The sequence below is a fragment of the Pyrus communis genome, chromosome 12 (genome assembly GCF_963583255.1).
Source record: "Pyrus communis chromosome 12, drPyrComm1.1, whole genome shotgun sequence".
Lineage (NCBI taxonomy): Eukaryota > Viridiplantae > Streptophyta > Magnoliopsida > Rosales > Rosaceae > Pyrus > Pyrus communis.
This window is the reverse complement of record NC_084814.1, coordinates 22,353,687-22,374,772: the sequence shown is the minus strand read 5'-3', so window position 1 is coordinate 22,374,772 and position 21,086 is coordinate 22,353,687. Positions and strand designations below refer to the sequence as shown.

Here is a 21,086-nt window from a genome sequence, read left to right as displayed (position 1 = left end):
TCATTTTTCTTTATTCATGTCCTAGTTTCTCTCGAAAACCTGACATTGCTCATTGGCTTATTACAACATCAAGATTAATTGATTCTTTTATCTATATAAGGAAGAAAATTCGAACAAAATACTCCTAACCACTGAAGCTACAAACTTGTTGGATCATAATCCATTTGTTGATATTAGGGGGATTAAATTTAAGATCATGTGGGAGAATTGAATAAGCTTCTACCGCGTGCGTTGCATTTTCTTCTTTGGGCCAAACAAAACAAGTATACCACCACCGTAAACATACACATTCAAGAAAGATTGAATTCATGTACTCTGAGGCATGGAAGTGTAATAAAAACATACAGCACAGTGTTGCAGTTGCACCAGCATCAACTGAGCCAAAATTTGAGAACTTATTGGGGAGAAGAATTTACATATAATGGGTTCACTGTTATTGTGACGTCTTGTTTCAATAAAATAATGACGTGTAAGCTTTTCACTACATGTCGTTGTTTTAGTAGATGGAGATGCCACGTAACAATGAACTTGTTCCATGTAAGTTGGTTGCACCAGCCATCAAGAATCAACTAAGCGAAAATTCGAGACCTTATCGTAGAGAATAACTTACATGGAACAGGTTCACCATCACTGTAATGCCATGTTCCAATAAAATAATGATATGTATAAGTTTTTTACCACGTGTCTTTGTTTTAGTAGATAAAAATATCACATGATGATGAACTTGTTCCATATAAATTGTTTTCCCACGAACTTATTCCATATAAAATTGCTTTCCTTATTGTGTGTCTGTTATGCTTGAAAGTGTAAACTTGGGACAAAGAAAGAAAAGAAAAGAGATGTCGTAGGTAGGTTTGAATTATTGCAGATTAAAAGGGATTGTTTGGTCGGAGGGTGAAGTAAAGTTTGAGCAACATAATAAAAAGGGGTCGCCCACAAAGTGGGTTAGATAGATATAATTAGTAGAGGGAATGACGATTAAGAACTGTTTTAGTTTTGTTGCCTTTCAACAATGCGATATTTTAATTTACAGAACAAGAGACTCAAACTTGAGCATCAAAGAACTGACACACAACCCTAACCTAACTCAAATATGCACTTTTTAAGTTCTACTTTGTTGTTAAGAGCCATGTGATTTGACATTATGTTGTTCAACAACTACCATTCATTATTATGATGAGCAAAGCATTACAGGTTCTGATGTCTCCAAATATTGCTACCCAAGTGTGCTTTGTTAGTTTTGTTAAGTAATTTTCACACTTTTTACGTGGATTTTCAGAGTGAGTGCAGTACCAAATGAAGGTGAAAATGCACAAAAAGTACTAGGTGATTCAGATTAACTCTCTAGTTTCATTGTTGCGCTTGTTTTCTCGGTACTGATCCATCTTCTACTTTCAATTTGAATAAAATTTTCAAGTTGATTTTTATTTTTCCATCAGCTTGAATTGAATTTACCAGGTTATCCAATCAATTCAAATCCTTGAAATCAAATATGGCCAAAGAGTAAAACTACTAGCAAGAGTCTCCCAACCTAAATGCTTAAGAGAGTTTACCACGGCAATTGAGGTCGTTTGGTTAATTTTTTTTTTCCTGTACCTTGCTCATTACGTGACTACAAGGTATTGGTTTCTTCAAGAGCCCAGTGCAGACTAGCAATACCCAATATATAATCCTTTTGAGCCCTGGAATTTCATGGGCTGCACAATCAATGGACTTGTACATTGGACAATATAGTTTCCAAAGGTGATTGATTCTGCATCCAAGACATAGGCCCAAAAAGAGAACTTGGTGATATGGGGGGAAATTTTGTTTCCCTCACATTTTTTTTTATTACTAAGGGGAGGCGGATGGTTGAAAAAACTTATATTAATTTAAAAGAGGAGGGATTTCGAATCTAGGATGCATGGATAGAAACCTAACTGTTAAAAGTAAATTTGTGCACATCTGCAGATGGAGGCGATAATAAGTCGGAATTACCTGTAAAATCATTGATCAGAGCACTATATATCTCAAGGTTGGAGAATCAAATCATTGATGTAGTTCTATAAAATGAGTGGTGTAATGTGTTATACATCGTGAACCATCCTTAACGAAGGTGTCTTGACGTCGGTGTGTTGGAGAGATAAATCGCAATGTCTACGCATGGCGTAGACGAACAGTGTCTATAAGAGGGATGAGCATTGGATGATTGCGAGAAGTCTATGTTATGGGATTCTAAGAGATGATCAAAGATAGGTCGTTCGACAAATACTCAAGCTAGAGTATTTATAGATTTTGAGACCTTGTAGAGAGAGTAATTCTTATTAAATCAGGAAACTATCTAGGAGAAAATTTAGGATAAGATATTCAATTCTCTTAGGATTATGATTACGTTGCCTAATCCCAAGATATCCTAATTTGACATGAATTAGGATTTCCTTACCTGAGAAACAAGTTGTACAGGTAGCATACTTAAACCTAACTTGTCAGACTAAGGCTGTCTGACTACGTATTCTGACTTGTTAGCCAATCAGAAGAACTTACTCCGATTATGACTATGAAGCCTGACTAGTCTGATAGTTTGAGAGTCATAGTCTTTGGGCATTCCGGTCTTTTTTGCCACATGAGATGCCATGTGTCAGGGGTCCAAAATTCATGCTCCCACTCCAATATTCTATCTACTAGGATATTAGAATGCATACTTACAACTCATTCACATCTTAACACTAAGAATAATGTAGTACTATATGAAAGTTTACCTCGCCATTACAAGTGGTGGTGTTTTGCTCATCCGATTGAACTTAAACATTTGATCACTTGATTTCACAAATTCCTAAACAAAAAGGAATGGCCGTTCCCCAAAACGATCTTTAACTCGAGATTGACTTTAAACTCATATACTTCAAACTTAGGGCTCGAAATTCTAGGGTTTATGCTAGAATTTGAACTATAAACGTGCAAGGGCGGAGTCAAGATTTTTTTAATAGGTGAGTTGGCTAAAATAATTACCATAAAGTAACATAATTTTTTCTGTACCTACATAAAATTATATAATAATACATAAATATAAAACTCTAAAATCTAAAATGATAATCCAAACTAACATAACAGGTAATACAATTTCATTTTTTCTTAAAAAGTCTTGCATTCATATTAAGTTATAGTTTTTATTAGAATTGGGTACGCTATATAGAAGTATAATAGGTTAACGTAGGTCAATATATAAACTATTAGCGAGAGTTCAAACTAAAGTTCCCTAGGCTACAACCCACCTTAATCGCGAGTGTAGTTCCGCCAATGTAAACGTAGACTCAGGTTATACCCAAATTACAAAATAACCCTAAGCATTGGACATTCGACATAAATATGAGCCTCATATCAGTACCTCGAGCCTTGAATTACAAACTCTAAACATCTAACTTAACACTTAAGCGAAAGCTGAACTTCATGTGTCAAAAACTAAACCAAACTTAACCCAAACATAATTCTGAAACCTCCCAAAGTCCCAAGAAAAAACCAACTCGTGAATTTGTAGCTTAGAAATTTCTTAGCGTAATTAGATCAATGTTAGCCAAGAACAAAGCAATTGAAATTAAGAAAAAATTATTTGGAGAAACACTTAGCCAAATTTGTTGACCGTTTTCAATTTTTTTATTTTTTTCAAATTACTTATTTTACGAGAAATGCAATAATTACCGTTAAACTGGAATTGGAGGAAGAACTCATAAAAGTTTCAGTTTTGAGAGAGTGGCCTTAGCATTTGCCTTATTTTACACATTTCACCCTCCCTCCAATTGCCCTGCACCGTCTTTTTCCCGCAATTTCTTCCCCTTTCTGTCCTTCTCCATCTAAATCCGACCAGTATTTACGCCCACCCCCTCCTTTTGCAGACACACAGAAAACAAACCCTTTAAACTTTCAGAATTCAAAAAAAGCCCCAAATGGGCAAACGAGGCCGCAAGCCCAAAACCCCCACCCGGGAAACCCTAGATTCACCCGCCACCGCCATCGCATCGCCAACGCCACCGCCGGTTACGACGGCCACAACCGCAGTCGACGACGTATTCTCCGTCAGCAACGTCGAGATTATCGAGCAGCCTCAATCCTCTCAGCCCCAACACGGAGGTCGCCGCCGCGGTCGACCCAAGAAGCTCCAAAAGCTCTCCGACAATCCCGAGGCCATGGCCCCTTCCCGGAGGATCCCTCGGGCGGTCGACAATGGCGACCACAAGGGGGCGGTGGGCCCGTTGGTGACGGTTTCGGATCCTGGTGAGGCGTGGGAGGCCGTGGCGAGGGTGGTGCCCGCCATGGATGCGGTCGTGAAGGTGTTTTGTACGCATACAGAGCCGAATTTTTCGCTGCCATGGCAGAGGAAGAGGCAGTACAGCTCGAGCAGCAGTGGTTTTGTGATTGGTGGGAGGAGGGTGCTGACCAATGCGCACTCTGTGGAGCATTATACGCAGGTCAAGCTCAAGAAGCGTGGCTCTGATACTAAGTACTTGGCTACTGTTCTCGCCATTGGCACCGAGTGCGATATTGGTATTCAAAGCTTTCCTTTTTCTGTTCTTTTGCTTTTTTTGTTATCATTGTTTAGTACTATTTAAAATTTCACTGATTTTTCGGAATGGGGATGATTTATTGGGTAGAAAAGCTTCATACTTGCTGCTTAAGGGGTTGTTTAACTTGGTTTTTTTAGTGTTTGTTGTGCGTTGTTCCGTAGTGAACTTTGCGTGGTGAAGATATAGGAAGTGATTTGTTTTTGGAAGGGAAGGAGAATTTCCATGTTTACCTTAGAAGGTGTTATGGAGTAAAACAGTTAGATATAAGGGATATAGAAAAGCTCAGAATAAATTGCGTAGTAAATGAAGGCATATGGGATGAAAAACTAATGCAACAGATGAATTTCGTATTGCTAATACTTTATGAGATTTCACTGATTCATGATGTTTATAGGAATGGGGATGATTTATTGGTTAGAAAAGCCTCATACTTTCCGCTTAAGGGATTGTTTAACTTGGGGTTTTTAGTATTTGTTCTTCATTGTGACGTAGTGAAATTTGCGTGGGGGAGATATGGGAAGTGATTTGTTTTTGGAAGGGAAGGAGAATTTCCATGTTTACCTTAGGGGGTGCTATGGAGTAAAACAGTTAGATATAAGGGATATGGAAAAGCTCAGAATAAATCGCGTAGTAAATGAAGGCATAGGGGATGAAAAGCTAATGCAACACATGGATTTCGTTTGTCATGTCAATGTGGGGAAAGGTGTGAATTTATCTCAACATGGATGGAAATGGAGGGATTGCGAGTGAATGTTCATGCTCATTGTGTATCAATTCCCATTAGTTGGATTAATTAAACTAATTATGGAAATCAATTTTTGGTGACCAACTGAGCATATGTAGATATTATATAATGGAAAACTGCTGTTTATATGATGTTGCAGCCATGCTTACTGTTGACGACAACGAGTTTTGGGAAGGAGTGTCACCAGTGGAGTTTGGGGATTTGCCTGCTCTTCAAGATGCCGTTACAGTTGTGGGTTACCCAATTGGGGGAGACACAATTTCGGTGACGAGTGGTGTTGTGTCACGAATAGAGATTCTGTCCTATGTTCATGGGTCTACTGAACTTCTGGGTTTGCAGGTAATGAGAATGTAATTCTAGCACTTCTGTTGGACATCTAGCTTATCAGCAGAACATTTTTCCTAATGTCATGTTTCTTTCTCTTTGGATTTTTTTCCAGATAGATGCGGCCATAAACTCTGGAAACTCAGGTGGGCCTGCTTTTAATGACAAGGGAAATTGCGTCGGTATTGCATTTCAGTCCCTTAAACATGAAGATGCGGAGAATATTGGTTATGTCATACCAACACCAGTTATTATGCACTTCATCCAAGATTATGAGAAGAATGGAGCATATACAGGTAAATTTGTTAAATTTGATGTGTTCTAAGTATTTAAATTTATATAAATCATCATTGGCATAGGTTGTCTTTCTATGTAATGTAGTTACATCTTCGAGCCAGCGGTACCTAGTATTGCTAGTTCTACATGTACTGTGAATCTTATGATTGTCTATAATGTGCTAGGATTTCCAATTCTCGGAGTTGAGTGGCAGAAGATGGAAAATCCTGATTTGCGTATTGCAATGGGCATGAAACCTGATCAGAAGGGTGTTCGTATAAGAAGAGTTGATCCCACTGCTCCGGAATCTCAGGTTCTGAAGCCATCTGATATCATTCTCAGCTTTGATGGAGTTAAGATTGCCAATGATGGAACAGGCATGTGTACTTCTTATATTCCTGCTATGTACATATGTATTATGGGTATATGTTTATGGCATACGTCTATAATTTGTTTAGCAAGCGAAAAACTCGCATTCATAAAAGATTTTGTTGTTCTTGCTATTATTTGTTTGTTACATGACCCTTATGCTGGTTCTTATAACACTGTTGATAAGTAGTGAAGTTTCACTAATATAACATGTGGCATGTTTTACTTTGCTGTTTCCCTTTGTTAAATTATTATCATACTCTATGTGACTTAGCACTTGATGTTTTCCACTATGATTTTCAGTTCCTTTCCGGCATGGAGAACGCATAGGTTTTAGTTACCTTGTCTCTCAGAAATATACTGGAGATAACTCAGCGGTTAAAGTTCTGCGCAATTCTGAGATTCTCAATTTTGACATCAAACTTGCATCCCACAAAAGGCTAATCCCAGCACACAACAAGGGCAGACCTCCTTCATATTATATAATTGCAGGATTTGTTTTTACAGCTGTGTCTGTTCCCTATCTTCGATCTGAGGTTAGTAGCTCACCTTTAATCCCCTCTATGAACTTAAACCTTGTTTTTACATCTGCTTAATGGATGTTAAGGGATGGGATTTTGATTAATTAGTAGTGCTTGTAACTATTGTGCATCTACAGTGTCTATATGTATGGCTCTGCTCCTGTGTGTAAGTAATACTAAAATGATCTGGCACAATGCGTTAACATGACATTACTCGATTTCCATCTTTAGATGTTAGCCAGACATGGCTATATGTGCGTGTGCGCCTGCGTGTGTAATTAATATCTTAAAAGTTTATGATAATGCATCTGAAATTAAGATCAAATTATGCGTGCTATCTTAATCCAATTGTTTCTGCTTGTATTTACAGTATGGAAAGGAATATGAATTTGAAGCTCCTGTCAAGCTTTTGGACAAAATGCTGCATTCATTGCCACAATCACCAGATGAGCAGCTCGTCGTCGTTTCGCAGGTGCTTGTGGCTGACATCAACATCGGTTATGAAGAAATAGTGAACACCCAGGTCTGGAATTGCACTCTGCTGGATTTTGCTTTATTTTTGGATGTTAGCCGCTGAATCACTTCAAATAACCTGTTGTTGGATGACTCACTGTGTATGTTTGTGTAGGTTCTTACTTTAAACGGTAAGCCTGTGAAGAACCTTAAGAACTTGGCAAGCATGGTAGAGAGCTGCGAGGACGAATTTTTGAAATTTGATTTAGAATACCAACAGGTTCTCGCCCTCTCTCCGTCTCACCCCCTTCCCCCTCGTACAAATTTGCACATGGTTTTCTGTCTGTATCATGGCTAATTTCTGTCATATATCCAGGTGGTTGTCCTCCGAACAAAAACTGCTAAAACAGCTACTCTGGATATTCTTGCTACACATTGCATACCCTCAGCAATGTCCGATGATCTGAAGACTTGACGTTGGACCGAACGCATGCGGATTTTTTGTAGCCCCTCCTCTACAAGGTCCCAAATAGCAACGGTGGGACTCTGGAGGAGGGTAGGCATACTGGCTATAGATAACTCAATTGAGCATGTGCAGCTCCCTCGTTGAGATCGTTGTATTTAACCCTTGTTTCAAAGGTATGGATGTAACCATATGAGGGCATAAAATTGAAGAACCGCCCTCAAATTTTGTTTCTTTTTACGAGTTCCCTATAAATCATGAGGCACATGTTTAACTGCTAGTGCTTTACTCTCTTTATTTTTTAGATTTGAAAGGGGATATTTTGCTTATTGTTTCTCTGCAGAAAGTTTCCTAATAAGAGCTAGCCTGGTAAACCAAAAAATTGACCCCCAAATTTTAAAATTCGAAGTTAAATGTGAAATGTATTTGCAAGGAGCTTATAAATAGTTCAATTAGGTAAGAGCGTTTATCAGGCGTTTGAGACTGAGTTCGAGTGGACCCGTCTGATATCGCTTTTATAAATGTACACGTATATATAGGGGTAGGGAATGCAAATCATACATGTGTGTGGGTCTTGAGGAGAGGCGTCGTCTGTTGCCGATCATCAGCCTCATGCGAGTCTTCAAACTTTTCCTCTTTCTTTTGGTCCGGACCATTTTGCTCTTTTGATTGCGCCCATACTACCCCATAGAAACCCACCACAATTACCACTGCCCCAATCACACTGCCATAAAAAATTTATACAATTAAATTAAGAATACAACTATCATGTTTTACCAAGGATAATTATAACCACATACAGTCCTCTTACATACTCATTTTTAGTCCGTTCCTTGTTTATGTTTGATTCATTCAAGGTCTGAATTTCTTCACGACCCGTTAACCCGACATGAAATGAGATGAAAATAACAAGTTTTGAGTCAACCCTAACTAGTCATTTCGTTACCTGGTCATCCGTTAAGTTAACGGATTTTACATGAAAACGACCCGGTTTTCCAGGTCTAGACAATCATGACCCGCTAACCCGATAAGAAATGAATTCTAGGTCAACCCGTTAACGAGTCAAATCGTTATCGAGTCACCTGTTACGTATCCGTTAATATAACGAGTTTGACACGACACGATCCGTTAAGATAACGAATTTATAATTCAGAGACTAAAGTTTCAATTGGATTAAATTTAGGTTGGTTATATCCACACATCCATTTTTACTCTTACACACCTCTTGTTAATTCCTTTGATATTTTATAATTCATTCGATCCGAAGGCCGGAAATTAAGGGGATTGTGTGAGATGTAAAAAGGGGTATGTGGATAGCACCACTCTAAATTTAAGGACTAATGCTCCAATTTTCTCTATTTAGTCCAATACCAAAACTTACTAAGCAGACACATAAATTCAGATGTGAATTAGGCCAATTGATCAGACAAAAGTGCCTATCCTGTTATTTAAATTGAATTCTCTTTTCCGTAAATTAGAGTTGTTTAGAATATATATCGTTTTGTGAAAGGCAAAAATAGAATGATAAAATAAGGTAGTAACGAGGGCGGTTTGTTACCTTCCAGTATAAAGTGTGTCACCAAGGAAGATGGCACCCATTAAGGCAGCAATGGCAATCCCTAGAGGCTTGAACATAGCCACAAATACAGGTCCTTTCTTTCTTATGCACCATGTTTGAGTAGAGAATGTTACTACACTTCCAAAAACAGCCTGCACACAAAGATCAAATGTTGCAGATTATAACTCGCTCTATGTTCGGTTAAAAAAAAGTTGCAACATGAGCTCCCCAGGAGGCCTCCCATCCTAATTATGCGCTTACCGAATAGGCGATCGCTGCGAGCTCCAAATCAAGTTTAAGTGCCCAGGCACTTGCATTCCTTTCTACAAAGAAAGAAAGTATTGCACATTGAATGGTCCCAAAGAAGCAATAGAAGGAGACTATGGTCATCTCCGATGGGTACCCCTTAAGAACTGCTGCCTTCAGACACAATGTGAATTACTAACATCAGTGCCATTTCCGAACAAAGTTCATAATCGAAAAGAAGAGTTTCACATCAAATTTTAACCTGAGCGGTGTTCCATATCGAAAGAGATAAGCAAGCTGTTGTGATAAAAAGGGCTCCAGTGACCCAATTACTCAGTGGAAACACATCAGAGACAGATGGGTTTAATTGAGAAGAGTCAACAGTTTTGATTGGAAACAACACGATTGGAGGACCTTTAACGAAAGTGACTATCAATGCTCCTGAGATGGATACCAGAGTGCCCAGAATTTTGATCTGGCTTCTTAAGCTTCTCAAATTTAACTTCTCCATTCTATAAGCAGACACAAAATCTTAAGTTCTCATTACCAACATTCTTCCCTTAATCCCCAAAATTCCCTTTAGGCCTCATTCGGTGTCTGGGATAAGATTTATTGGATAACTCACTAGAGTCAACCTATATTGAAGGAAGAAATGGACGACAACGGCCAAACCTTGCCCCAAGTTGACGGTAGAAGAAGGACATTATTTCGATAAATGGAAACTTATCCCTTCCAATCTTCACGAAAATGGCAAGACTGGATGGGATAAGTTTCCTTTGTGCCTAATTCGTCTAGTTTCCTTCACGAAATATTATTCTTCTTCTACTTTAAACTTCGACAAATATTGGGACCCAGACATCAGTGTCTTCCTTCAACAATACATTGAATCTAGTGATTTATCCAATCCATTCCGATCGACACTAAACGAGGCCACCAAAGTAGTTCATTAATCTGGTGTAAGGAAAAGAGAGCAACCTGAAGACGACAGCAAGAAGGAAAGTGAAAGCCGGGATCAAGTTGCTCAAGGCAGATGCAAGAGTGGGGGAGCTGTAGCTTACTCCAGTAAATATACAATTCTGCATCACAGTTATCCTGCCAAAGAAAAAAGATTTGATGAAACCCAGCTAACCCACATGCTTAATAGTCCTACCCAAGTGGGGATTTTTAGATCAAATCACATACCCAGCGAGGCTGAGGAGGAAGAATTTACAGAGGACGGTGAAAGTAAGTGGTGGCCTGTTGTTTCTGCAAATAACAAGAAATTAATCAGAACAATTTGGTGAATTTAGAGAGAGAGATAGAGAGAGAGAGAGAGAGAGAGAGAGAGAGAGAGAGGAGAGAGAGAGAGCAACCTGTGGATGATGAAAGAAGAAGGGAGGAGGATGAGAGTGGCAAGAGCATTGGAGTAGACAACAAAGACAAAGTGGCTCATTCCTCCGGACATGGCTGCTTTACTAAGTGTGGTTAATCCCACGTCCAGAATCTCCACCACCACCATCGCCGCGAACGGCAGCAACTCCCATATTCTTGACTTCATCCCCATTGATTCTTTCTCTCCACTGAACACTCTCTCTCTCTCCACGGAAATGGCAGTCTTAGAGAGTAGGTGAAATGTGCAAGAGAGTAGCTGAAATGTGCAACCCTCTGGTCAAAGCGGAACAATTGCACAAATTAATTAAAGGCAAAATTAGTATCCCCTGTTTTTCTATATCATTTGAAAAAATAATTTTAAAATTTATCATTTTATCTGCGTGATGTACTTTTCCTTATTTAGTGAAGATATTAGTAATTAAACTATATTTTCTCTTTTTTTAAATGTGTTTTTTCGATCACAGTTTTTTTTTTTTGGTTATGCAAACATTTAATATTATTTCTTTTTCCAAATGGTTTTTTCTTTTTCAAATAGTTGGTGATCAACCTAAAAACTCTGTGTAATTTTTTTAATTTTTTTTGTGAACTATTTGAAAAGGAAAAAACCAATTGAAAAAAGAAATAATATTAAATGTTTGCTTAACCAAAAAAAAAAACTAAACTGTGATTGAAAAAACATATTTGGAGGAAGAGAAAATATTGTTTAATTACTAATAAGGAAAAGTGCATCATGCAGATAAAAAGATAAATTCAAAAATTATTTTAATTTAAAAAAATAAAGGTGACTATTGGTTAAAGTACTTTAATCAAATTTAAAAAAGGCACATATGTTTAATCTAAATGATATAGAAAAACAATAGATGATTCTAATTTTCCTTTTGCATAAATACTATTTGGACTTTTGTACGTGTGCGCATTTATCACCTACAAATTTTAATATTTATTTCTAGGTATGCGCAACATAATACAAAGTTCATATGGTAATAAAAAAAATTAAAGGTTCAAGCGGTAAATATGCACACCAATAAAAGTCCAGATAGTATTGGTGCAAAATCCTCTTAAATGTATTACTACTACTACCACCAAAATTTCTTGAAAAAAAGTTGCTTATTGTAAGTGGGTACATGGGGTTATCTTTTTAGAGGTAGTTATATCACGAGAATAACATGCATGGCAAGAGTATGATAAAATTATGACTTTTCACATTAATATTATGATTACATGTATCCGTTTATTTTCATATAACATTATATTATTATTAAATAATATTCGATAACAATATACTCGTGGACTTTCCACTTCATAACCCCTAGACTACCTATAAGTAACAATGGAATAGGATTGACACAACAAAATTACAATTTACTTTTGTTGTGTTCACGAACCTTAGTAAAAACAATTACTATTTTAAAATCGTCTACCTAACATAAAATGATGCGGTCAAACATTTAATTACGTTTACGCCTTACATAACATGATTAATGAAACTCACAATTAAAATTGACAATGGTGGTACAATCACATCAAAATTAATTTTGGTGCCTAAATGTCGAAAAAAAAAAGGGTTCCCAACACTATTCTAAATTTCCGGCCATTAAATCAATTAAAATGAAGAAAATCAAATAACAAAAACTAACACAAAAAAAAAAAAAATTATTTTCTTTTGAGTAAAAAGTAAAACACTTTTGTGCTTTGATGGGAGTATGTAATAATGGATTTAGAGACGTGGGCCCTATTTGGGCCTAGGCATGAGTTGGGCGGATCTATATGGGTTATCGGTTGTTATCAATCGGGCTCAGCCTCTAACTCCAATAACCCGCGAATCCGACCCACACTTACCGCCACCGACCCGCATTCACCACCACCACTACTTCCAATTCCATTTTCCTCCACTTTCTCTCTCTCTGCCTACATATTCTTCTTCTTCTGGTTTCCAATTTCGGGTTCGCGATCCCAAATTGATTTGACCATTTTTCGGAAATTCGCACGTTCTGTGTATGGAGAAGATGAGTGAGGTCGACCCCACGTTAGAAGTATTCTACGAGGAGAAGAAGCGGGTCCGGAACCCTTGGGTACCAGTTGGTAACCTCCCACTTCGATTCGTTCACTATTTTGCTACAATTTGTTTTCTGTGATTGTTTTGTTTAAATTTTGAGGTTTGATATGAGTTGGGGTATGCATATTTGATCGTAAAGTTTCGTGCTTGTTTGAATTTTTGGTGGATTTGGATATCTAGAACTAATAATTTGGAAAAGTTTATTAATTTTTGGGATAATAAAATTTTGATGAAAAGGTATTAGTAAAGCTTCTTCCTTGGTTAATTTATTAGGAAAACTAACAAAAGTTCAAAAAAATTTTAGTTTTAATGAAAAAAATGACAAATAAAGGTGTAGTGAATTTTGTAAAAATGTAAAAATGTGGTTTTTCGTTAAAAATAAACAGTGTTTAGTTTAATTTCAATCTTCTCGCGTGAATTCTGTCTGCTGTATCCTGTATGTGAATTTGGAGAAGACTTCCGGCATTTTTCTAGGTATCCGGTGCAGTGGCAACGTCTTAGTTTGTCATCGACGGTAATTGGTAAATATTACGTTGTCTTCATTTGACAATGTGGCAACAGTCTTGTGTCGAGATGCAAGGAAGTTTGTCACTTTGACATGAAACCTATCCCTTGCTGTTAGGTCCTGTGTGCTGACCGAGTGAAGGTTAGCTATGAGACTGGCGTTTTTAGTGTAGTCGGAACTGGATGTTCAATCAAGTGTAGACCATTGTTTATCATACAAATGAGATTTTATGGGAAATTTTAAGAGAATCCGAAAGGGGTGCCATTGAGAGATGCTACTTAGTTTGCGGGATTGAAGACACTCAGGTCCTCGAAATATGTGGTAATAGAGATGAATTAGAGCTGTGTGTATGCTGGATTTTATGGTGTGGGTAAAAGACTGAGGTGCATTGGGATCTTAGGCTTTGGAGAAACCCTTCAGCTTGGGAAGACGACGATGAGTTATAGTTAGGAAGTCCGTTTCAAAGTGTGTTCTTAAGTTTCATAGCTTTATGGATCGTCTTGTGCTTCCAGTTTTCCCGTGAACTTGATTTAAAAAGAGAGAAAAATGTTCTCTTTTGTGTAGGGTTTCAAGCAACAAACAAGTAATTGCGACATTTTGATAATTGAATGATGCCAAATTCGTGTTAAAGCTGTGATCTGCTTTGCTTTTATTAGTTAAAATGAGATTCGTTTTGGTTAATTACTAAGAACTAAACTTTTCAGGGGCTATGTTGACTGCTGGCGTGCTCACCGCCGGCTTAATCAGTTTCAGGCAAGGCAATTCTCAGTTGGGGCAGAAGCTAATGAGAGCTCGTGTCGTTGTCCAGGGTGCCACAGTGGCTCTTATGGTTGGCAGTGCATACTACTACGGGGAGAATCCGTGGAAGAAATCGAGTTAAATCGTTTTCTTCTATTATTTTCGTTCATGATTACGGTTTCATTGTTGTTTCATTCATGTTGAAGCCAAATTAGGTTTCCGTGAGTTGCATAGCTTGCGCTAAATAAGTAACACACGTATTGCTGTTAGTACTAAATGATATCAATGATTTAATCACGGCTCGTTTGTCACGCCAGTGGTGTAGGCATGTAGCAATGTTTGGGTTTCCGTCTATGATTCGTTTTCAACCTTAAAGGGTAAGAGGAGAGGCGAGAAGAGGATTCGAAACTATTATATTAATTTAGTGGAAGGGAGAGTTCGAACACGAGACACGAGTTGAAACTTCACATCTTATCCATCAGGATATTGAACACATGCATTGGATGCTTGATGTAAACTTGAGGATGTGAAAACTTTTGGCAATTGCATTTTTTTCCTTCCTTCTTCAAACAGGGACCATCTGGTGGTTTTGCCATAGCAAATTACCCAAATTACCCTTTAGATGGTCGAGAAGACTTATATAAGCATTTCAACCTCCTTGGCCACATCATGTGATTAATTAGCGCCAAGAATTGAATCAAGACGTGCATTGTGGAATACGAGTCTGGAACTCGTTCATAGCCATTAGGCCACCCTTTGGTGATTAAAGTAAAATCAATGGTGGATTCAGGAAATAATATTAAGGGGGTCAGTGCAAATGGTGCGTGCGATGCGTAATTTTTTTCTTAACAGAAATAACATGCATATCGTCATTTCATCGAGTATTGGTAGGCCTGAAGTCATTTGGAAAGACATATTGCACACCTGTTAATGCCTCATTTGCGTGGGTAACTAACATGTTTCAAGACTGCTCACATATAAATGCTTAACAAAAAAACACACTTGCCTTGAACACACTAACAATGTTTGATATCATTGCATCCCATTAATATGTCTGTCCAAGAATGATGATGCTTTGTTATTCTTTGAGATCACATTTCATTTACTTTGCATTTTTGGAGAGTTTTTTACTTGTTTCTTTTTTTCTGCCTACAATTGTAATCACAACCAACAAACAAGCCAAAAGTAAATAATATTAGGAATAGACTGTAAAGGGGCAACACCTCTCTAATGCATTTTATCAAGCAGTTGAAAGACATGTATGAAGGGCAACTCCAACCTTTAAAGGGGCAGCACCTAAGTCATTCATGGACATTCACCAAAGTTCGGAAAGTCAGCACTCAAGTTATTCGTGGACATTCACTGAAGTTCTGGGGGTTAGCTAACCCCTTACCCCTCAATGCATTCGCCTCTGAGTAAAACCAATAATTGGTTTCATTCAATTATTTGATTTAACTATGAAGTTATTAAAAAAAAAAAAAAAAATCGAAATGCACATCCCACTATTTTAACAAATTAAAATATTTTCAACAAAATAAAACAAATTACAAAAAATTCAACAAAAATTATTAATAGTTTTGCCAAAAATTAATAATAGTAACATAGAGAATTAGTGATTAAAACGTTCCATATAAATAAATAACAACAATAATATACCAAAATTAGTTTTTGGGTTTACCATTATAATCGGTGATTAAATTTTACTCTGTAATTATCAATCAAATTTATATTTGCAACCACCAAATAAAATTTTAATTTGAGACCACCTCAAGTCTTGCTTATGGTTAGGAGAGATTAAAATACCTCTATGAGTCTTTTTTCGATCTCCGAAAAGGATGAATAACTGTAGTTTATCACTAGTTATATATTTTTTTTTTTAACAAAAAAGAAAAAAGAAAAAAAACAATCTTGCTTGCCACGTAATAACACTACCATTTGAACACGTGCGTGTCGACATTTGCCCCACCTCCAACTCTCTCTCCCTCTATCACTCTCCTCCTCCTCCCTCCACCCCTACCCGTAGTTTCTTCTCCAATTCCATATTCTCTCAATATTCTGTTTGTTTCTCGGGAAAATCTTCAACCAGACAAGAAAAGGGTCGCCCCGTTAAATAAGTAGCTCGTGTAAGATACCCAGTTCCGATCCTCTCTCGCTATTTTTTTTTATTATTTTATTTTTATTTTTCATTGACAATCTCAAAGAACAAAACTGTTTCTCTTTTCTTTGTATATGATTTTCTGGGTAGGTCTTAGATCTTCAAAAGATTACAGCTTTCTTTTAATTGTTAGACTTCACAAGCACTTATGAAATTGATTCGCAAAATCTTTTCAATTTTAATGAAATTTTTTGGTGAAATTTTTGGAGGGGGTTGTATGCGTCACTGGGTATGTCTAATAATTTGGAAATAAGAAATTTTGGAATCCCATCATTGCTCAAAGTTTGCATCTTCATTATTCTGTGCAGAAAACAGTGGCATTGCATTTATCTGATCATATTGTGATGGCCGAATTTTAAAATTTAATCCCCCATGAGTGTGATCTTCCAAGATTTCCCATAAGTATGCTTGCATTAACAAACTTTCGGATGATAAAATATGTTAGCTTGGCAATGTAGTATATCGAATTGCAAGGAACCGAGCTTTTGGCTTTTTGTTTAGGGACTTACTATCCAAGTTGAGCTAGTCAGTTTGATGGTAGCTTGTTATGGTTGTGGTCCAACTTTAGGGGAGGCAAATATTAAGGAGAGGTCTTAGTTTGTACTTGGTGGCGAGGCACGGGCAATGCATTTAGATTCTGCAATCTGATGTCATTGTCGTATTATGAGCTAATTTGGTGTTAGTATATGTAACAAAAAACTTGTTTAAATTACTTCAAAAAAGTGGTCTTTGAAGGCTTTCGACTCGGTGGTTTAGTTTTGTAGGATATGCTGTTAGTTCACAGGCAGTTGGTGTATTGACAAGCTTTACCTGTCATCTGGAAGATGGTCCTGTGACCCTTAAGTTGCACTTGTTGAAATCTAAGCTCTAATATCATTTTTGATTTTTCTACTTTGTCCTGTTGATTGATACTGTTGAACTAATGCACAGAGAAGCTCTGTTAGTTTTAATTGAGGTGGCTTTCTTTATGCTGCAACATCCAATGAGTATAAAAGTCTCTAACAAAACGCACTACTACATATATAGGCTGGTATGATTAATAATGTAACATAGGTCTGTTTCTTTGATGGTCATGGTTTGTGAAGAACAGTTCCCCGTTTAAGCAGACTTTTAACTTGTTTAGATTGTATCACTGATTTTGTTTATGTAATCTACATATATGTGTTTACCTTGATTTTGGACATCCGATTAAAATCTCATGTTTTTCTTACTTCTGCTTCTACATCACCCTTTATTTTTGCGATTCTTGTTGATTTCTGGAAGGTCAGTGGACCCTTTTCTTGTATATTAGACTGTTTTAGTTTCAACCATTATACAATATATCTAGCTAACCCACCAGACCCTATGGTTATTTAATTTCTTTGAATTTTATTTCCTTGAAAAGTTGATTACTTTAGTATTCTTGTGACAGGTTTGGGAATTTAATTTTAATAAGCTAAGATGTCTTCTCCAAGCAAGCGGAGAGAGATGGATGTCATGAAGTTGTAAGTTGTTTGTTACTATAATACCTCTAACCTTAGCATTCTGTGTTTCTTAAGGTTGGATTTCTCCCTTTGGTTTACCGAATGGGTATCTACGGTCTCTTTGGTAGATGTAGAATCAGGTTGCTAACTTCATCTCTGGTATGATATAAAGGTTTGGAACACTATTTCTAATGCTTTTGTTTTCCTTTCTTTTCTCAATGATTTTCAGGATGATGAGTGACTATAATGTGGAGACAATAAACGATGGGCTAAATGAATTCAATGTGGAATTCAATGGTCCAAAAGAAAGTAATGTCTGACACCCCTGTTTATAGGCCTTCATTGCATAGAATTTCACATGTGTTTATATGTGGGGGCATTAGGCACGTTTAACTGAATTTGGTATCTTTATTGCCTTGTGGTAACTTTATTGCAGTTTACTCTTAGATCAGAAATGCGTTTTGCTTCTTATATTTCCACTAGGCTTTTCATCAGCTGAGGCTCTTGGCATTGTTTTATATGTCATTCTTTTGGTAAACTTTAGTCTCTATGTGATGATGTGGTTGCAGGCCTTTATGAAGGCGGGGTTTGGAAAATCCGTGTTGAGCTTCCTGATGCTTATCCATATAAATCTCCATCTATTGGCTTCATGAACAAGATTTTCCACCCGAATGTTGATGAGCTGTGAGTATTCTTCAGTTTTAGGATCAATTTTACCTCACGTTTCATCCAATTCAATTATTCTCTAGGAACTTTTAATTATTGCTACCAGTGGCATGCCGGCAGATTGGGTCTAAAAAAGGCGGAAGTATAAGTTTATTTAGAAATTTAGATGCTGTAATACTGCTGTTGATTATCAAATGCTTGAATAAGTCTGTGGTTTTGAAAACATAGTTTCTAATTTATTTCTTTTGCAGGCAGCAGGACTTTGAGTAATTGTTTATTGGTTATTAACTTGTATGTACTGACTGTTTTTTTATTTCTTTTTTTCCGTAATTGCAGATCTGGTTCTGTCTGCTTAGATGTAATTAACCAATCATGGAGTCCAATGTTTGGTAATTATCATCCCATTTTAGTAAAAATTCTGACCCTTGTTTTCCAATACACTGCTGAAGTGTTGGTTTTGTGTCATTATACTCTCTTCCCTGAGCCGGTGATGTTTCACGGTTCTATTCTGTTTCATTTTTTTTTTTTTTCCTTTCTTCATTTGATTTTTCTTGGATTTCTCACATATATGGTGATGTTTCTTCTTGATGCAGACCTTTTAAACGTTTTTGAAGTTTTCCTTCCACAACTGTTGCTTTATCCAAATCCTTCAGATCCACTCAATGGTGATGCAGCATCATTGATGATGAAGGACCGAAAACTCTACGATCAGAAGGTCAAAGGTAAAACTTCATCTGCAATTAATATACCTTCCTTTCAGTTATGTGCTTAAACTAATGAAAAACAATTCCTAAATTTTTGAAACTTCACCACAAGCTCTCTCACAAATAACATAGGGATATTAGGAGATGGACCTTCCAAAGATGAGCCTATGTGTGAAGAGAGCTCTTTATTGTAATTAGATAGTTCCATACCCTCCCTACCTTTTCTTGGTTCCTTTGACCGTGTCTGGAGTTGGAATCCCAATATCGTCTCATAGCTGTGAGTGTGACTTCTGCAAGATGGTCCACGGACCATGACTTCACTAATTACTAGTCTATCTCCCGTGCCTTGTTCATTGCTTTCGGACTAATACTTGCTTACAAGATTCCACTGAATTTTCATAGTAAGCTAGTTCCTTCCGCTTCAAAGATGTTACAAGGAGTATATTTAGAACTTAGAAGCTATTCTTCCTTGGTTGCTCACACAGCATAAGCTAGCGAGAAAATCTTCTATATTCTCACGGGATTTTTATCATGTAAAGCTTTCTGTTTACATTTTTCCAATTTGATTTGTGGACAGAGTACTGTGAGCGATATGCAAAGAAGGAGCACATTACCAATACAACACCAGACGAGGAGAGCGATGAGAACATTAGCGATGAGGAAAGCAATTCAAGCGACGATGAGATTGCTGGACATGCAGACCCGTAGTGAACTGCAGGTGCAGGGGGGAAACATTATAATCCCCCATTACTCGCTTACGATTTGAATTATGTTTACTACCGATATTTGTACGACTAGATTAAAATTTCTTGTAAAAATTATGAATTGTGTTGAATAATCTGCTTCTGTTGTTGGTTACTGAACTATTTTAATGTTATGAAGAAGCACATTGGATGATGAACATGTAGAAATGATCCAGACACAACTATTTTTTGTGTTTCTTTCAAATTCCTTGAGATGCATATAGAGAAACAAAAGCATACCAAGCAAAATGTATAACGTTTGTTTTGGTCGAAAAATAATATTTGAATTACTCTGGGGACAAGTTAAGTAACGTTGTCTATGATGAACTTGAGGTTCTCTGTTTGGATCTGCCCTCGAGATTTTGTGTTCAGATCTGGATTCAACTCGAGGTTCAATTTTGGGTCTTTACTCGAGGTTGTGTTTGACTCCACTCTCATCGCATGTATAAAATAGAAATGACTATACTTGGATACATACCATTTCTAAAATATACGACTTATTATGTGACTCAATACTATTGCAACACCTGTCCATTTAATATTCATGATCAAACACCAATTCCACTTTCTAATCATAACCAAACACCTCTTTTTTCAGTTTTCGCTTACCTGTGCGGTTGCAAATTGATCAGCCTCATCTTCTTCCATGTCAATCAAAATAAAACCTTCCATGATTCACTGCCAACTTCCTCCCCCGCTGCCATGGGTACCACGACAAACAAGGGGACGATCCGACAGAGGTGACAGGGTTGTGTCGACGGAGGATAAGGGGTGGGAACAACGGAGGCAACACAATAAGGGAGAGTGCTGCCTTTATGTGCCATTTGCCATGCTCATCCATGGTTGATTTGTCTTCAACTTAACCTAGTCGGTCACAAATCACAATCTTATACCTATATTTAAGCAAATTATAAAACAACATTAAAACTAATTGAAAGTTACAGCCTTGGCACTTGGAAATTAGTATTGTCTAGTTTAGAAATTAAGAAAGTAATCCGATTTGGAGGGTCTTTACAAGTCTATAGCAAACAATACTTGTTTAACATATGTCAATACTAGGACCAGGTTACCATCGTTAATCTCGGAAAAGATAATACTTGGCTCCTTACATGTAATAAATCATTCTACATTACAAACAATGATAGTTTGATATGTGCATAAACTTTTGATCAGGTTTTAATAAGTGATGTAA

At 37.1% G+C, this 21,086-nt stretch overlaps 3 protein-coding genes and 1 long non-coding RNA gene across 5 annotated transcripts; 3 read left to right on the top strand and 1 right to left on the bottom strand.

Moving 5' to 3' along the window:
• Positions 1 to 3,718: 3,718 nt before the first annotated feature.
• LOC137711075 (protease Do-like 9) lies at positions 3,719 to 7,969 on the top strand. The gene is made up of 8 exons (XM_068450279.1): positions 3,719 to 4,518; positions 5,423 to 5,622; positions 5,723 to 5,903; positions 6,069 to 6,260; positions 6,556 to 6,788; positions 7,144 to 7,296; positions 7,402 to 7,506; positions 7,603 to 7,969. The coding sequence occupies exons 1-8, from the start codon at positions 3,921 to 3,923 to the stop codon at positions 7,699 to 7,701; spliced, it is 1,761 nt and encodes a 586-aa protein (XP_068306380.1). The 5' UTR covers positions 3,719 to 3,920; the 3' UTR covers positions 7,702 to 7,969.
• Positions 7,970 to 8,095: 126 nt separating this feature from the next.
• LOC137711077 (WAT1-related protein At3g28050-like) lies at positions 8,096 to 11,140 on the bottom strand. Its single transcript, XM_068450281.1, has 7 exons — positions 10,846 to 11,140; positions 10,676 to 10,738; positions 10,469 to 10,585; positions 9,756 to 10,005; positions 9,509 to 9,667; positions 9,248 to 9,399; positions 8,096 to 8,413 (listed from the first exon to the last, which is right to left on the bottom strand). The coding sequence occupies exons 1-7, from the start codon at positions 11,034 to 11,036 to the stop codon at positions 8,245 to 8,247; spliced, it is 1,101 nt and encodes a 366-aa protein (XP_068306382.1). The 5' UTR covers positions 11,037 to 11,140; the 3' UTR covers positions 8,096 to 8,244.
• A 1,536-nt stretch (positions 11,141 to 12,676) lies between these two features.
• LOC137711088 (uncharacterized) lies at positions 12,677 to 14,474 on the top strand. Its single transcript, XR_011065032.1, has 2 exons — positions 12,677 to 12,946; positions 14,130 to 14,474. It is a non-coding gene; the product is annotated as an uncharacterized lncRNA (long non-coding RNA).
• A 1,661-nt stretch (positions 14,475 to 16,135) lies between these two features.
• On the top strand, positions 16,136 to 20,054 carry LOC137711084 (ubiquitin-conjugating enzyme E2-23 kDa-like). 2 transcript variants are annotated; one of them, XM_068450288.1, is made up of 7 exons: positions 16,136 to 16,286; positions 17,730 to 17,802; positions 18,011 to 18,090; positions 18,351 to 18,465; positions 18,784 to 18,836; positions 19,041 to 19,169; positions 19,729 to 20,054. In XM_068450288.1, the coding sequence occupies exons 2-7, from the start codon at positions 17,759 to 17,761 to the stop codon at positions 19,857 to 19,859; spliced, it is 552 nt and encodes a 183-aa protein (XP_068306389.1). In that variant the 5' UTR covers positions 16,136 to 16,286; positions 17,730 to 17,758; the 3' UTR covers positions 19,860 to 20,054. The 2 variants fall into 2 exon arrangements, with proteins under 2 accessions (XP_068306389.1, XP_068306390.1); XM_068450289.1 differs by lacking the exon at positions 16,136 to 16,286 and adding an exon at positions 17,514 to 17,581.
• Positions 20,055 to 21,086: the final 1,032 nt, after the last annotated feature.

Bases quoted from the DNA above. Each gene is read 5' to 3' on its own strand.
- LOC137711075 (XM_068450279.1), top strand. From the start codon at position 3,921: ATGGGCAAACGAGGCCGCAAGCCCAAAACCCCCACCCGGGAAACCCTA. The intron at 5,904-6,068 runs GTAAATTTGTTA...ATAATGTGCTAG, and splicing joins GAAGAATGGAGCATATACAG to GATTTCCAATTCTCGGAGTT. The intron at 6,261-6,555 runs GCATGTGTACTT...TATGATTTTCAG, and splicing joins GATTGCCAATGATGGAACAG to TTCCTTTCCGGCATGGAGAA.
- LOC137711077 (XM_068450281.1), bottom strand. From the start codon at position 11,036: ATGGGGATGAAGTCAAGAATATGGGAGTTGCTGCCGTTCGCGGCGATG. The intron at 10,739-10,845 runs GTTGCTCTCTCT...TGTTATTTGCAG, and splicing joins TCTTCTTTCATCATCCACAG to AAACAACAGGCCACCACTTA. The intron at 10,006-10,468 runs GTTGCTCTCTTT...GTCTGCTTATAG, and splicing joins CTTCTTGCTGTCGTCTTCAG to AATGGAGAAGTTAAATTTGA.
- LOC137711084 (XM_068450288.1), top strand. From the start codon at position 17,759: ATGTCTTCTCCAAGCAAGCGGAGAGAGATGGATGTCATGAAGTT. The intron at 17,803-18,010 runs GTAAGTTGTTTG...AATGATTTTCAG, and splicing joins GAGATGGATGTCATGAAGTT to GATGATGAGTGACTATAATG. The intron at 18,837-19,040 runs GTAATTATCATC...TTCTTGATGCAG, and splicing joins ATCATGGAGTCCAATGTTTG to ACCTTTTAAACGTTTTTGAA.